We start from the raw sequence: 14,661 nt of genomic DNA, 5'->3' as shown, positions 1-14,661 counted from the left end.
GATGATTCCAAGTCTGGAGCAGGAACTGTTTTCAAGACAACCCGAGAATATCTTGTGGTTTTGGGAAACAAGGAAACCGATAAAAGTCTACTTTTTGTTGTTTAGTTGCTAAGTAGTGTCTGACTCTTTGCGACCCCATGGACTGTAGCCTGCCAGACTCTTTTGTCTTGCCTGGGATTTTTCAGGCAAGAATACTAGGGTCACATCAAAAGACTCAGACGCTCACTTGAAGAGCTTCCCCCTAGAAAAAGGTGGGACAATTTCAGGATCAATGAGAATAACAAACACAAGTAACTGAAGCATTCAAAATGTTAAAAATACATTATTTAATAATAATACTAAAAAAAAAAAGTCGCCATGGAAGCATGCCAGGGAAACAAGTCATTTCAAAAACTGAGATATCGAAGGAAAGTATCGGGTAATACCCGTGCCTTTCTTATACTCACTGTATCAAGGGGGAACCAAATAGTTGATATGGGGAAGTTTTCCTTTTAGAAGTAAATGGCATCTGGTCCCATCACTTCATGGCAAATAGATGGGGAAAAAGTGAAAACAGTGACAGATTTTATTTTCTTGGGCTCCAAAATTACTGTAGACATGACACTTGCTCCTTGGAAGAAAAGCTATAACCAACCTAGACAGCATATTAAAAAGCAGAGACATCACTTTGCTGACAAAAGTCTGTATAGTCAAAGCTATAGTTTTTCCAGTAGTCATGTATGGATGTGATAGTTGGGCCGTAATGAAGGCTGAGCACCAAAGAATTGATGCTTTCAAACTGGTGCTGGAGAAGACTCTTGAGAATTCCTTGGACAGCAAGGAGATCAAACCAGTCAATCCTAAAGGAAATTAACCCTGAATATTCATTGCAAGGACTGATGCTGAAGCTCCAATTCTTTGGCCACCTGATGTGAAGAGCGGACTCCACTGGAAAAGACCCTGATGCTGAGAAAGATTGAGGGCAGGAGGAGAAGGGGGCAACAGAGGATGAGATGGTTGGGCAGCAGCACCGACTCAGTGGACATGATGAGTTTGGGCAAACTCCAGGAGTTCGTTAAGGAGAGGGAAACCTGGTGTGCTGCAGTCCATGCAGTCTCAAAGAGTTGGACACAACTTAGCCACTGAACAACAAGAATAAAGTAAATGAAGAAGAAATGTGAACTTAGAATACCAGTTTTGCAACCCGTAGTGACTTGAAACAGCTGGGCAATGATCATCAAGGGCTGCTAACTTGACAGAAAAAGGGAAACATGAGGTATTAGGTCCCTCCAGATGGAAAAACACACTGCCTTCCTTGAAGCAGTCTTCCTCAGCCCCTCCCCGCCCCCAAATCTGATGAAGCTTCTAGATCTAATTACTAATTTACAGGAAATAAGGGCAGATAAACATAACACTATGAGAAAGCAATCACTAAAATCCAGACTATGGGAAACTTAACAGAACCAAAAATGTAAAGATAAATCAAACATCTACTTCCAAATTAAAAAACCCTTATGGAGAAGGAAATGGCAACCCAGTATTCTTGCCTGGGAAATTCCATGGACAGAGGAGCTTGGCAGGCTACAGTCCATGAGAGTCAGACACGACTTAGTGATGGAAACAACAACAAAAGCTAACCCAACATTGTAAAGCCCATCTACTGCAATTAAAAAAAAAAAACAACTGATTAAAAAAAAAAAACCTTAGTAGTACAGCTTTAACAAGATATATATAAACAAGTTGAAAAGCAACTTCATGAGTATTGGTGAAATTCCCATGAAAATGTCAGGAAAAAGGAAAAGATGTCTGTTGATGTGCTAGAAAAGAAAACATGTGAGGTAATGAGGGAGTAAAATGATCATGATCATTATTTGAAAGTGAGATGATTAATTCTGGAAGACCCAAGAAAGAAAAGAAAACTATTAGGAAAAATTAAAAAATTCTAGATATATGTTTAAAAAATTAATATGTAAGAATCAGAGAAATGCAAATCAAAACCACAATGAGGTACCATCTCGAGCCGGTCAGAATGGCTGCTATCAAAAAATCTACAAACAATAAATGCTGAAGAGGGTGCAGAGAAAAGGGAGCCCTCTTACACTGTTGGTGGGCATGCAAACTAGTATAGCCACTATGGAGATCTGTTAGGTAGGTAAAACAGGGAAAAGGAGTCCAAAATGGCGGTGGCTACAAGACAAGGAAGGGAAAAGCCCTCGAAAATGAAACAAAAGAAGATCTGAGGACTGGAGTGAGGACCTCAGGTAAAACAAACAACACTCCCGGCTGGCCCAATTTACATAGGACAGGCCTAGGGAGAGATAAACATATAAACAGAAAAGCCAAAGCTAGCTCGCTCTCTCCCGCTAGCTGGGGCGCTCTTCTCCTCATGTCTTTAGATCCACGTGCCCTCACGCCTCAAAGATGGATTTTCCTGCTATCTTCTAAATAAAATAGAGCTGTAACACTGATTTGTCTAAGAGCTATAACATGGTCCATTAGAGACCTGAGAGCTATAACATGGTCTATCCAAGACCTGAGAGCTGTGACACGCCGAGGGGGCTTTAATGTCCGTCACTCCAAATCTTTGTTGTGACGAGACAAAGAATCGAGGAACACACACTCGCGTGACAGATCCAATACTTTGGCTACCTGATGTAAAGAGCTGACTCATTGAAAAAGACCCTGATGCTGGGAAAGACTGAGGGCAGGAAGAGAAGTGGGCGACAGAGGATGAGGTGGTTGAATGGCATCACCAACTCAAGGGACATGAGTTTGAGCAAACTCCAGGAGATACTGAAGGACCGGGAAGCCTGGTATGCTGCAGTCCATGCAGTTGCAAAGAGTGGGACACGACTTAGCAACTGAAAAACAACAGGAAGGATTTCTAGGATTTGAACTTGTGTTTTAGGGAATTTGAGGGAGCGTTTAAGGAAGTGGGACTTTTCTTTGGATTGGATGCCTTCAGAGAGTGGGAGTATTTCTACGATGGGATATGTTAACAAACATTATCTATACGGAGGCTGACGCTATAATTGGTAAAGTAGCAACAGTCACTATATTATCCAAGATAGAAGAATTCTCATTATTTGTGTTTTGGACAATATTTGTGTTTTTGTCAGTGTTCAGGTGAGTATGAAATGATCTTCCTTTTGTTTTCATAACTCACATCACAGAGTGACCTCCTCAGATATTCTATGAAATTGTTCCTGTTCAACAGACCACCAAAGCCAGATCTTGGAAATCTAAGGATGTTTTTCTCTTTCTCAAATCTATAAATTAAACGCAATTTCAGTCTTAATAACCAGTTTTGTAGGAGTTCGTTTTATGAGAGTACTTGTCAAAATCTAAGTTGGGTATCCGGACACATTAACATTAGAGAAGTGTTAGTAGCTCAGTTGGTAAAGAATCTGCCTGCAATGCAGGAGGCTCGGGTTAGATCCCTGGGGCGGGAAGATCCCCTGCAGAAGGAAATGGCAACCCCCTCCAGTACTCTTGCTGGAGAATTCCATGGACAGAGGAGCCTGGCGGGCCACAGTCCTTGGTATCGCAGAGTCGGACACGACTGTGCGACTAACCTTAAGAAATGAACAAGGAAAGAGTACTGTGACTGAAAAGAAAAGGCAGATACATTGAATATGTGACTACAAAATAAATAAAAGTCTTCTCTGTAATAAAAATGACCAATATACAGGTTTGGAAGACAAACTAGGATAAAATATCTTCACATGTGAAGAAGGGCTGATATCCCTTCTTTGTGGTGTGTGTTACACCACAAACAAAGCACAACACTTTGTACTAATCAATGTTAAAAGTGTACTCTTAGATACCGTTTTAATTTTTTACAGTAAGAATGTATTTCGGGGGCGGAGGGTGGGCCGAGGAATTCAAGGAAAAAACCCTGGGACTGGAACGCCGGGAGGCAGGCTTGGAGAAGCGCCTCAGAGAAGAACTACGCTTCCCACGAGGCTCTGCGCCGACCGCCCCCGACAGGCTCCGCGCGCTTTGCGCGCCAGCTTTGGCCTCAGCCTGCGAGCTGCAGAGTAGTGACGGACTATGGAGAACAGCTACGAGGAGACCATCGACAAACGCCGCGTCCACCTGCGCCCTGATACACTGCGCGATCCCGCCCCCGCCTCGCTGCACCTTCTGCCCTGCGAGGTCCCGGTTAACCGGCCCACGCCGGTGGGGCGCTTCTTCACCCCAGCCATCCGCCTGGGTTCCGACGGTGAGCCCTCGCGGCCGGACTACGGCTCCCGGCGGCCCCCGCGCCAGCATCGCGCTCTCCTCCGCGAGGAACGCCGCCAGGCCTCCTGGGGATCGTGGTCCACCGGAGGCGGCGGGCGGACCGCCACCGGGCTTGCTCCCTTAGGCCTGGGTCAGACCCTCAGAGGCCCTCCCTGCTTCTGCCTCCTCCAGGACTGGAAGCGTCGTTTAGGGGCCGTAGTCTACGTGGCGAGGAGGTGGTGGTGCCGCCCGACTTCGTGGGATATGTGATGACAGAAGAGAAGGCAGAAGTGTTGGTGGTGAAGCAGGATGACCACGAGCGAGAAGAGCAGGAACTGGAGGAACCCCCCGAGGCGCTGGAGCGGGACTGCGTGAGCACTGGGGGATAGGGTTGGAAGGGAGCCCGGGTGGGAACCGCAGCCCGGATGCTGAGCCAGGGCCCCTTCCCGGCCCCCAGGACCGCTTTATGGGAGCCACAGCCAGCTTCAGCAGCTTCACCGTGTGGGGCCTGGAATCTATCCCTGGTCCGGATGCCAAACTGCGTGGGGCCCTAAGCTGGCCCAGCCTCGCTGCAGCGGTGAGTAGATGGATGGGCCCTCTCCCTCCCAGGCTTTATCTAACACCGAACCCACCCCCCCCCACCCCCGGCCCCACCCCAGCCTGAGTGAATTTGGGGCTGGGGCGAACAATGGGGCAGATGGAGACCCAGTCTGACTGGAGGATTAGACTGGGTAGGGACAGCATGGCTTCCCCAGCACTCTTCTCTGGCCTTCTAGAAGGGCTATGATTCTGAATATCTGGGCCACCCAGTCACTATACTGCAGAAATCCAATAGTAGAGGTGATTCCTGTTGCAGATTCACGCACAGGTACCCGAAGACTGAGAACCAGAGCTTGACATTGAAAGCCACCGAACCCCTCACCCCAGTGTGAAGCCAGAGTCCTTCACCCAATAAAGGAGCTTTTCACAGAACCTGTGAGTTTGCCAACACTGCCCCTTCTCCCACAGAACCTTCCATAGCTCTGACCTCTAGGAACAATTTATTGCCAGGGGGCAATGGGGCAGAAGAGGCCATAATTTTGCAACCAGTACCCACCACACCCCAGCTCCTACTTTACAAAAGAAATTTGTACAGCCGTCAGTCCTCTGTACAAGGCACCCCACCCACCCCTCTTACTATATACACAGCTGCCTGGCTCCCTCTGGTCCCTGGTTCACAGCAGGCCTGGGCCTGCAGCCAGCTGACCGTGGAGTTGCCATGAGCCCTGAGCTCGCCTTGGTGCTGGGCACCAGCTAGCCTTGACCAGGCCCGTCCTCTCCTTTTGGAGTGGTCCTCAGCCCTGTCTCCCTTGGTGTGCCTCTTGGAGACCCTGCTGGGGGCGAGATGGCTGCCAGCTTCAGTTCTGCTGCCTTTGCTGGCATTCCCCGGGCAGCGTCCGGTCACCACTTTCCCCTCTTGCTCCAGTCCTTGGGAGTGAAGTGCAGACACTTGGAGTCGATCCGAAGAAGCCGTTTGAGCATAGCCCGTTCGTGCCCATCCACGATGTCCTCCGACAGGGTGAGGATATACTGGCCCTGGACGGGAGATGGGGCCAGGCAGGTCAGCTCAGGCGGGCCTGTACTCGGGATCCCTGCACACACCTGTCTCCCCCTGCCTGCCTCCCTACCTTGTAGTAGTTGATGAGGTTGAGGTACTGTAGAGTGGATATGACATCCTCCTTCTTGATGCTGGTGATTTCACTGATCTCACTGTGGGAGGGCAAAGATCAGGTCCCCTGGGGGCCTCCATCTCTGCCCAGGCCCCAGTAGCCCAAGGATTGAGAAAGCCCGGGAACAGAAGGTCATGCCATGCACCCCGGGGTAGGCAGGGCCAGGCTCACTTGATGGTGATCTGTGGCCTCTCCCCGCTCTCTGACTTCAACCCCATCAAGATCTCCAGGATGGTCTGGGACCAGTAGCTTCGGTAGGACAGGAGGCCAAGGTCCGAGAGGGGCTTCTCAGGGGTCCCCGTTTTCCCTTCCACTTTGGAGAGTTCATAGCCTAAAGCAATGGAGCAGGAGGAGGTGGATAAACGATCACAGTATTATGCCACTAGTGTCTTAAGAACGCAGGCGATCGGGCAGACTGCATGGCCCCGTCTTGGGCCTGCCACGTGGTGGTTCTGTGGTCTGGGTATGTGGCTTGTCTGTTCAGTGCCTTAGTTTGCTCTAAAGGACTAGCACGCCTACTCTTCAGCTGTGTGCTGAAGCTACAGTCAACCAGGAGCCAGCAAGGGCTTACAGGTGGGACGGGGAAGTGCAGAGAATGGCTTGTGGAAAGAAAGTGCCTCCAGTTTTCCTCGGTCCTACCACACTGGGTATGTGAGGAGAAAAGTGGGCCAGGCCCCACCTCTGGTCCAGGCCTGAGGATGCTCAGATTCTCAGTCATAACAGTCCCCCAGCTGTGAACAGAGAACCATCAGCGGCTCTAAGACCAGGCTGGGTGGCTGGGAGGAATTAAGGGGAGTGATGCCAAAGCACTTCCCAGTCAGAGGAGGCCATTCCTCAGCAGTAACTGCCTTTGCCAGGGCGCTCTCCCTCCCAATTCTACTGCTCTGCCCTCCTACGCGGGTGACCACTGAGCAGGCAGTTCCTGGTGAGACCCTCAAGCCCTGCAAAACCCTGAGCAGTTTCACATCTGTTGGACAGAGTCATTTTTCCCATCAGGGCCCTGAGATGTCTCCACTATTTCTAGAAGCCCTTCTTCACCCTCAGTCATCACGAGCCTTGTGTTGGAGCGTAGCCTTTCTGCTTTCCCCTTGATACGTCTTTATTAGCCAGTCTGACCCTCTTGCCCAACCTCCTGTGACTTCCACCAAAAAGCCTGGTGGGGAGGACAGAGAGGCCTCTGCTTTGGAGGCAGGAAGCAGGGAAGAGAGAAGGGGCACACTGGAGTTCTCACTCAGCTTTGCTGGGCAGGTGTGCGTGCAGAGTCCTGACCAATCAACTGGAGGCCACGCTTGCCTCCTTAGTGGCAGGGACTCCTGGCCCCTCCCAGTGAATACCCCCTGCCCCCAGGAGCTGCCTGAACTGGTGCTTCTGGTATCCTGTCTGCTCCTGCCAGGCACAGTGAGCACGTCTCCTTGGTGGCCCCGCACACATCCCATCTCCACTGGGTCTGAGCTCTAAGGCTTAAGCTGAGTTTCCTAAGCATCCTCCTGCCCTGCCAGACAGAGGGCTTCCTGAAGATGTGACCCCATCTTGGCATCTTTCTACCAATAAAACTTCTCAAGGTGACCTGTGATCAAGTCAGGCTTCCACGTCTTCATCAGGGAGCCAAGGCTCCCTCCTCATCTCCCAGGTCAGAGCTTGGTTATCCCAAGGGTGCAGTGAACAGTGAGGTGAACAGAATGAGGGGAGGAGGCTGGGCAGCGAAAGGGGCCTTGGAGGCCAATGCAGAGTTCACATTTGACAAAGGGCAGAGGCCAGGTCCCCTGTGAGTCATGTTGACGTGACATCCACTGTCTGCAAGGCTCAGGCGACAAGTGGAGAAATGAGCCACAGGTCCTTGCCCAGGAACGTGTACAACTGCACAGGCCCAGACAGCTGATCAAGAGTGGCTCACTCAGCTTCTGCCCATGGCCCTGGGCAGGGGCTGATGAGTCAGATTTGGGAACAGCTGAGTGGTGCTCAGCACCATGGCCAAGGAACTACGAGGGACTGAGAGCCTAGTGCAGACGAACAGGGGAGTCACCGCAGAACGGAGAGAACCTTGGGAGGGGCCCACCTTTATTCCTGGCCAGTTCCCCCGGTGACCGGACTGCAAGGCCAGGGCTGGGAACACAGCAGCCCCATCCGTCTGTGTGTACAGCCCAGGGGCCTGGGCCTGCCTGCTCCCACCCTGGCCCCCGGCCCCCGAGCAGCAGCGCAAGTACTCACTGAACTCGATCAGCAGCTTTCCGTAGCCCCGGCGCTGGTAGGGGGGCAGGGTCAGGATGCAGGCCACGTTGTAGTCTTCCGTGGACTCCTTTTCCTGGAAAAGCCGGGCTGGAGTGAGTGTGAGGGGAGGGACCCAGCTCAGGGCAGGACTGAAGGACCACCTGCAGGAGTGCTCACCTTGGAGAAGTAGCCCACTATATGGAAGCCCTTGCAGTCATACTCTGTCATGACGTAGAAGAGGAAAGGGTCTGTGTCATAGTACAGCGTCTTGTGGTCGAGGAAACACTTAGCCAGAAGACACAGGTTTTGGGAGTAACTCTGCGAAAGACAAGGTCTGTCACCACCCCGGTGGCTCTCTTGGAGTGTGGCCGTCAGGCTGGGGTCAGCTTGGAGCTTCTTTTTCCCCCAGGCTGAAAGGGTTAAGCATTCCTCCCTGGGGCCTGAACCCATCCATGGGCCAGGCTGTCCCGAGGCACGGGCCCTTAGCATTCAGGAGTCCCTGTTCCAGCTGTGATGGTATTCAAGCACCAACCTCCAGGTGAGCTGGGCAGGTCTGCCCCTACTCCCCGTACCGCCACCTAACTGGCCTGGAAGGCTTCCACTGCCCTCTGCCACAGTTACCAGTCAACAAACTGATGAGTGCCCCCCAGGAAGACTGACCAAGGCTTATGAGAAAAGCTCTGCCTGTGTGACAGTCTCAGGAGTCCAGCTGTCAAAAAGCCACAGTACTCTCTTGCCCAGTCACATGTCCTGAAAACACATCTGCTCGTCTACAACACGGGTGAAGAAGTCTGGGGTCTCTCAAGGGCTGCCCCAGTAAAATTCATCTTGCAACTATACTCCATGCTCACAACTCTCCTGCATATCACCAGAGGCTTTTTAAGCACCTGCTAGGCTCAGAGAAGGCAATGGCACTCCACTCTAGTACTCTTGCCTGGAAAATCCCATGGACAGAGGAGCCTGGTGGGCTGCAGTCCATGGGGTTGCTGAGAGTCGGGCACGACTGAGCGACTTCACTTTCACTTTTATGCATTGGAGAAGGAAATGGCAACCCACTCCAGTGTTCTTGCCTGGAGAATCCCAGGGACGGGAGAGCCTGGTAGGTTGCCGTCTATGGGGTCACACAGAGTTGGACATGACTGAAGACTTAGCAGCAGCAGCAGGAGGCATGGCCACTTGGATACCCAAGCCTGCACCTAACACAGTTAACGGTGGTTAAACCAGCATCTTTCTCTTAAGCTCCCCCAGCACTCAAGCCAGAGTGCTCTCCTGCCAGTCAGTGATTGTCCTTCCCTCCCCACCCTCCAGGGCCCAGGGATGGAGGCCTTTCACTCTTAAAGGTCCTTGCAGGCTATTCCCTTCTTCCTCCTCACAGCCAGAATAAGGCAGGTGTGAAGCCCCAGACCTGTAATGTCCCCACTTCCCAGCTGACCTCAGTCCCACCACCTGAACTCTCTCCTTGTAACAGAGCCTTCCTTCATCCTGTCTGCGCTCCAGCTGGAAGGACAGCTCTTTGATGCTCACTGTCTGCACAGGCACACCTCATTTTATTAGCTTTCACAGAGATTGCTTTTTTTTTAAACAAAGGTTTGTGGCAACCCTGCCTTAAGTTTATCAGTGCCATTTTCCCAACAGCATTTGCTCATGTCACATCTCGTCACCTTTTCATAATTCTTGCAATAATATTCCAAACCTATTCATTATTATTGTATTTGTTACAGTAATCAGTGGTTTTTGATGTTACCACTGTAATTTTTTTGAGATACTGTTATTGCACCCTTAATAGACTATGGCACAACATAAATATAACTTTTATAGAGTTTGGGAAACCAGAAAAACTCTCGTGACTGCTTTATTTCAACGCTCACCTTGTCACAGTGGTCTAGAACTGAACCTGCAGGATCTCTGGGCTCTGCCAGTACGTCCACTCCTGCCCTTCAGAACCCGCTGCTGGGGATTCCTGTACCCACCCTACCCTTGTGTCAAGGTTCAGAGGTTACCTCCTCTTTGAAGCCTTGCTGATCACCCTGGGATCCTGACAGCCCACTTTTCTCATGAAACATATCACACTGGGATCCAAACTGCTACTGGCCTGTTTGTCTTCCCCTGTGAGCTCTCAGAGAACAGAGATTTTGTCAAATTCCTGGTCACTTTTATCTACCAGCACCCGGCCTACAGCAAGAATGCAGTAAATGCGGTGAAGAGATCTGTCCCCTGTAACTGTCAGTGTCTTCCGGAGCTGGAAGAAGCTACTCACTCAACTCCCCCAGACTCCCGGCACCAAAGCCTTCCCGCTGCCCTTCAGCCCCTGACCTTGTTCTTACGTCCGTCGATCTCAAAGAAGGAGATGGTGCCCTTGCGGTAGATCTCATTGCCAGGAGGATGTCGCAGGTCACACTTGGTCTGAGGAAGAGAGGAGGATCAGGCACAGGGGCGGAGGTGAGGGGGTGCTGCTAGGAGGGTGGCCCCTGGGACTCCCCATACCAAGTGACGCTGCAGACACTTGAGGCTTCGGCCATACTTGAGGCAGAACTCGCAGAGGTAGAGGACGGGCAGCGCGGTGAGCTCCTGAGGGTACGGGGAGAAGTACCAGGGCTTGAGGCGGTGCCGGCCCAGCTCGATGCACTCGATGTTCTTCATCCGGGTGACGATGTCGTCGTGGCTCCGGTCAGATACCAGGCTCCCAGTCATGCGAGGAGCGGACGGGATTCCATCTGAGCTGTCCTGGGAGTCCTTCCCAGGGCCCGTGAAAGATACCAGGTTACAGAAGACAACGCAAGCAGCACACTCCACAGCTCACAGCCCTTCCACAGGTTTCCTAACAGCAACCCTCCTAGGGGAGGTACTGCAATCCCCACTTGCCAACTGAAGAAACCAAGACTTGGATGATTTTCACCTGGAAGGTGATAAAGATCACCTAGTGCAGGATCTGAATCAGTTCCGCCTCACCCCTAATTCCAACACCCTTTCTGCCCAGTACCCCTTGTTCATTTTTAAAGTAGTCACTAAACCCCGTGCCCTCCTTATGTCCCCTTCGTTTCACCCTTCCCTCCTCCCCAGACCTACCTCATCAGTGCCCAAACAATTTGATTTCCGCTTCCGCCCGGGCTGAGCTGCCACTGCCCTCCGGGCTGATCCATTCTGCAAATGATAGTGGAGGGACAGAAAGAGTGGCTGTGAGGTGAGCCCAAAGGGGCTATCAGAGGGTAGGAGGGCAGAAGAGATGGCTTGGGGGACTCACCTGGGGGAAAACTGAGGCCGGGGCTGTCTCGCTGGGCACTGGAGTTGCTGGTGAAACCACCTCCACCTTCCGTTTCTGCAGAGAGAAACCAGGACAGGTGGGTCAGAAGGTAGAGAAGGTGGGACCTGAGAGGAAAGCAAGGTCCCTGGAATTGCTGAGGGTACCGTTGAGCGGTGGTTGGGCTGCAGGCAGGAGCTGGAGGAGAGCGGCTGGTCGGGCTCGCCACCGGGAATGGCCTCCCGCTCCTTGGGCAGGTTGAAGCGGAGTGTGATCTGAACCGGGATTGGCAAAGTCTTCCCGCTGGCCTGGGCGGAGGCCGGCTGTAGAGATAGGTCCAGGGTCTTCCTCTGGGGCTGGGATGGTGGTGGGATGGGGAAGGGGAGTAGGGTCCCCTCGGCATGGAGTGATCAAACCCCACCCTCTGCCCTCTCAAGGACACAGGTACAGTCACTGGACTCTGGAAGCTACATCTGCAGTCTGGGCCCCATCCTTTACAAGCTGAAGCCAGGGTGGGAGGGCACAGCCTGTCGCCCATCTGGGAGCCACTGAGGCCAAGAGATTTTAAAAGTAGGCAGGAGAGAAGAGGTGAAGCAGGGGACCTACTCACCACCTCTCTCTCTGGAGAGCCGGGTCGGGACCCAGGAAGTCCGTTCTTAGTGGGGGTCTTGGCCTCTTTCTTGGGGAACTGGATCTTCTTCAGGTCCAGCCGCTCGTGGGTCACCCATTCATCCAGGCGTTTGTTGACTGCAGCAGTGGGTATGGCTCAGGAAGGAGTGCCAGAGGCTGCCCCCCAACCCTCCAGCCCCACCTCATCCCGGCCCAGAACTCACAATCAATGTAATGGACGTAGAAAAGCTTCCGGCCACTGATGTCCTTCACGCTCAGAATCTCAGCGAGTGCTGTGGGAACAGCAAAGGCAAGGGCCTTAGACTGGCCAGGCCATGAAGCTCCACCCTCCTACGATCTGAACTCCACCACCAGGCCCGAACCCTAAAGCCCCAGCACTTGGAACCGCTCTCAAAAGCCCCGGTTAGTCACCAAGTGCCATCCCCTCTTCAAGCCCTGCCCTGACCAGCTCTAAAGGCTAAAAGCCACGCCCCTCCTGAGTATCTGCGCCCCGCCCGCTCCAGGATTCTAGAGGCCCCACCCCCTCCCCGGGGTTCGGTTGACTCTCCCCCCGCCCCTCGCCCTCAGGTTCCTTAGCCCCGCCCCCCGACGTCACTCACGCCACTCATCTTCGTTGTCCTGGTTCCGCCGCAGCACAGGCAGGCGGCAGCCCTCGATTATCTCCCCCTGGGGAGACAGCGCGGCGCCAGGGTCGGCTACTGGGGGGCCTCGGGCTCTACCCACCTCCCCTGGCTCCCTCCGCCCCGCCCCGGGCACCGGACTCACCACCTCCGCCATCTTCCCTCCCTCCACTGCCACTTCCGGCCCCTCTGGGAGCCGTCACTTCCGGGACTGAGCACGTTGTAGGCCCCGTCTTCCCCGAAGCGGCTTTACTAGTAGGTTCTTAAGAGACACCGCCGCCCAGCTTGCTGACGGAGCCGGCCAGTTTGGCTGGCAGGGGCATAGGGTGTTTTAAGGCTCAGGTCAGGTCCTGGATGGAATCCCCACAACGTGTGCAACGATTGGAGGAAAACTGAGTCAGTCACGTGACGCTCACCGGGTGCGACGCCGGTCACGTGGGATTGGTGTTTGTGCCTAGCGGGCGGCCGCTTGGCCGTCTCCTAGTGGCGTCAAGGCTGCGTCACGGGGAGTGAGCTGCGTGTGCTCGGCTGGGGGGTTGAGGGGCGGATTTCGAAAAGTGGGCACCAGGACCCCCGCAAGTTGTGGACTTTCCTAGGGTTGGGGGTCCACGGAAGAAGGTTTATAGGTTTGTTTTGTATGTTAGGTTGCTAATTATACGAGTTGTTATTGTTCAGACGTCTAAGTCGTGTCGACTGTTTGTGACTCCCGTGAACTGCCAGGCTCCTCTGTCTTTCCCTATCTCCCGGAGTTTGCGTAAACTCATGTCCATTGAGTCAGTGATGCTCTCCAACCATTTCATCCTCTGCCCTCCCCTTTTCTTGCCCTCAGACTTTCCCAGCATCAGTGTCTTTTCTTCGCATCAGGTGGCCAAAGTATCGGGGTTTTCATGTTCACCGTCAGTCCTTCCCATGAATAGTCAGAGATGATTTCTTTTAGAATTGATTAATACATTCAACAACTGTTTAATAATCTGTTACCGTGTCCCAGGCATTTTATCTAGGAGCCTGGGATACATCAATGAATAAAATAACTTGCAGCTCCTGGAGCTTGAATTCTTGGAGGCTGAGAGGGAAAAGAGGGGTGTGGATCACAAACAGTAAATATATTTTAAAAATAAATTATCTAGTCTATTAAAGAGTGATAAGTGTTTTGGGAAACAGCAACAACGAAATACACAAGGTGCAGGGAATGACCAGGTAGGCAAACTAGCCTGCAGGGCAAATCCAACCCTATTCTAGCTTTCCTGCTCAGTGGGCAAAGAATGGTCTTCACACTCTTTTTAAAGCTTGGGGAGACATAAATAGAATATTTCATGATACATGGAAATTCTGAAATTCAAATTTCAGGGTCCATAAATTATGTTTTATTGAAACATAGCCACCATCTCATTCACTGACATTTTGTCTATGACATCTTCCACGTTAAAGCTGAATGCCCACAAAGCCTAAAACATTTACTGTCTGGCCATTTACAAAAAATGTTTGCCAACCCATGCTTTACCTTCTATTGTGCTATCAAACAGGGTGTCCCTGGTAGCTAAGTGGAAAGAATCTGGCTGCAATGCAGAAGACACAGGCTCAGTCCCTGGGTGGGGAAGATCCCTTGCAGGAGGAAATGGCAACCCACTCCAGCATTCTTGCCTGGAGAAATCCATGGACAGAGGAGCCTTGTGGGATCACAAAGAGTTCCCCATGGGATCTCGAAGAGTTCAGGCAGGACTGAGCAACTAACACATATCAAATACAAAAATAGATTCTTAATGTGTCTGTTGTTCTGTGACCAGCTTGTTCACTTAGTAACATAAATCGAACATTTCTCACATTCTAGAGCACTATTTTAATGGCTACATAGTGTTTTGTTGCTTCAGTTCAGTTCAGTTGCTCAGTTGTGTTGGACTCTTTTCGACCCCATGAATCGCAGCACGCCAGGCCTCCCTGTCCATCACCAACTCCCGGAGTTCACTCAGACTCGCGTCCATCAAGTCAGTGATGCCATCCAGCCATCTCTATGCACCTTATCTGCCACAACCAATTTCTTCTTGTTGAATATTCA

General features: G+C 51.9%; 2 protein-coding genes across 6 annotated transcripts; one reads left to right on the top strand and one right to left on the bottom strand.

Moving 5' to 3' along the window:
* Positions 1–3,990: 3,990 nt before the first annotated feature.
* On the top strand, positions 3,991–5,175 carry RNASEH2C (ribonuclease H2 subunit C). 2 transcript variants are annotated; one of them, XM_004019677.5, is made up of 4 exons: positions 3,991–4,204; positions 4,396–4,574; positions 4,661–4,780; positions 5,060–5,175. In XM_004019677.5, the coding sequence occupies exons 1-4, from the start codon at positions 4,033–4,035 to the stop codon at positions 5,084–5,086; spliced, it is 498 nt and encodes a 165-aa protein (XP_004019726.2). In that variant the 5' UTR covers positions 3,991–4,032; the 3' UTR covers positions 5,087–5,175. The 2 variants fall into 2 exon arrangements, with proteins under 2 accessions (XP_004019726.2, XP_060260299.1); XM_060404316.1 differs by having other exon boundaries at positions 4,661–5,175.
* A 51-nt stretch (positions 5,176–5,226) lies between these two features.
* On the bottom strand, positions 5,227–12,781 carry KAT5 (lysine acetyltransferase 5). 4 transcript variants are annotated; one of them, XM_027959357.3, is made up of 14 exons: positions 12,754–12,781; positions 12,588–12,654; positions 12,192–12,260; positions 11,969–12,105; positions 11,526–11,681; positions 11,362–11,436; positions 11,187–11,261; positions 10,605–10,853; positions 10,434–10,523; positions 8,298–8,438; positions 8,121–8,214; positions 6,084–6,243; positions 5,871–5,952; positions 5,227–5,778 (listed from the first exon to the last, which is right to left on the bottom strand). In XM_027959357.3, the coding sequence occupies exons 1-14, from the start codon at positions 12,763–12,765 to the stop codon at positions 5,644–5,646; spliced, it is 1,542 nt and encodes a 513-aa protein (XP_027815158.1). In that variant the 5' UTR covers positions 12,766–12,781; the 3' UTR covers positions 5,227–5,643. The 4 variants fall into 4 exon arrangements, with proteins under 4 accessions (XP_027815158.1, XP_027815156.1, XP_027815160.1 ...); XM_027959355.3 differs by having other exon boundaries at positions 12,588–12,781; XM_027959359.3 differs by lacking the exon at positions 11,526–11,681.
* Between the last annotated feature and the right edge of the window lie 1,880 nt (positions 12,782–14,661).

The sequence above is a fragment of the Ovis aries genome, chromosome 21 (genome assembly GCF_016772045.2).
Source record: "Ovis aries strain OAR_USU_Benz2616 breed Rambouillet chromosome 21, ARS-UI_Ramb_v3.0, whole genome shotgun sequence".
NCBI classification, from domain to species: Eukaryota; Metazoa; Chordata; class Mammalia; order Artiodactyla; family Bovidae; genus Ovis; species Ovis aries.
This window is presented reverse-complemented; position numbering and strand designations above follow the sequence as displayed.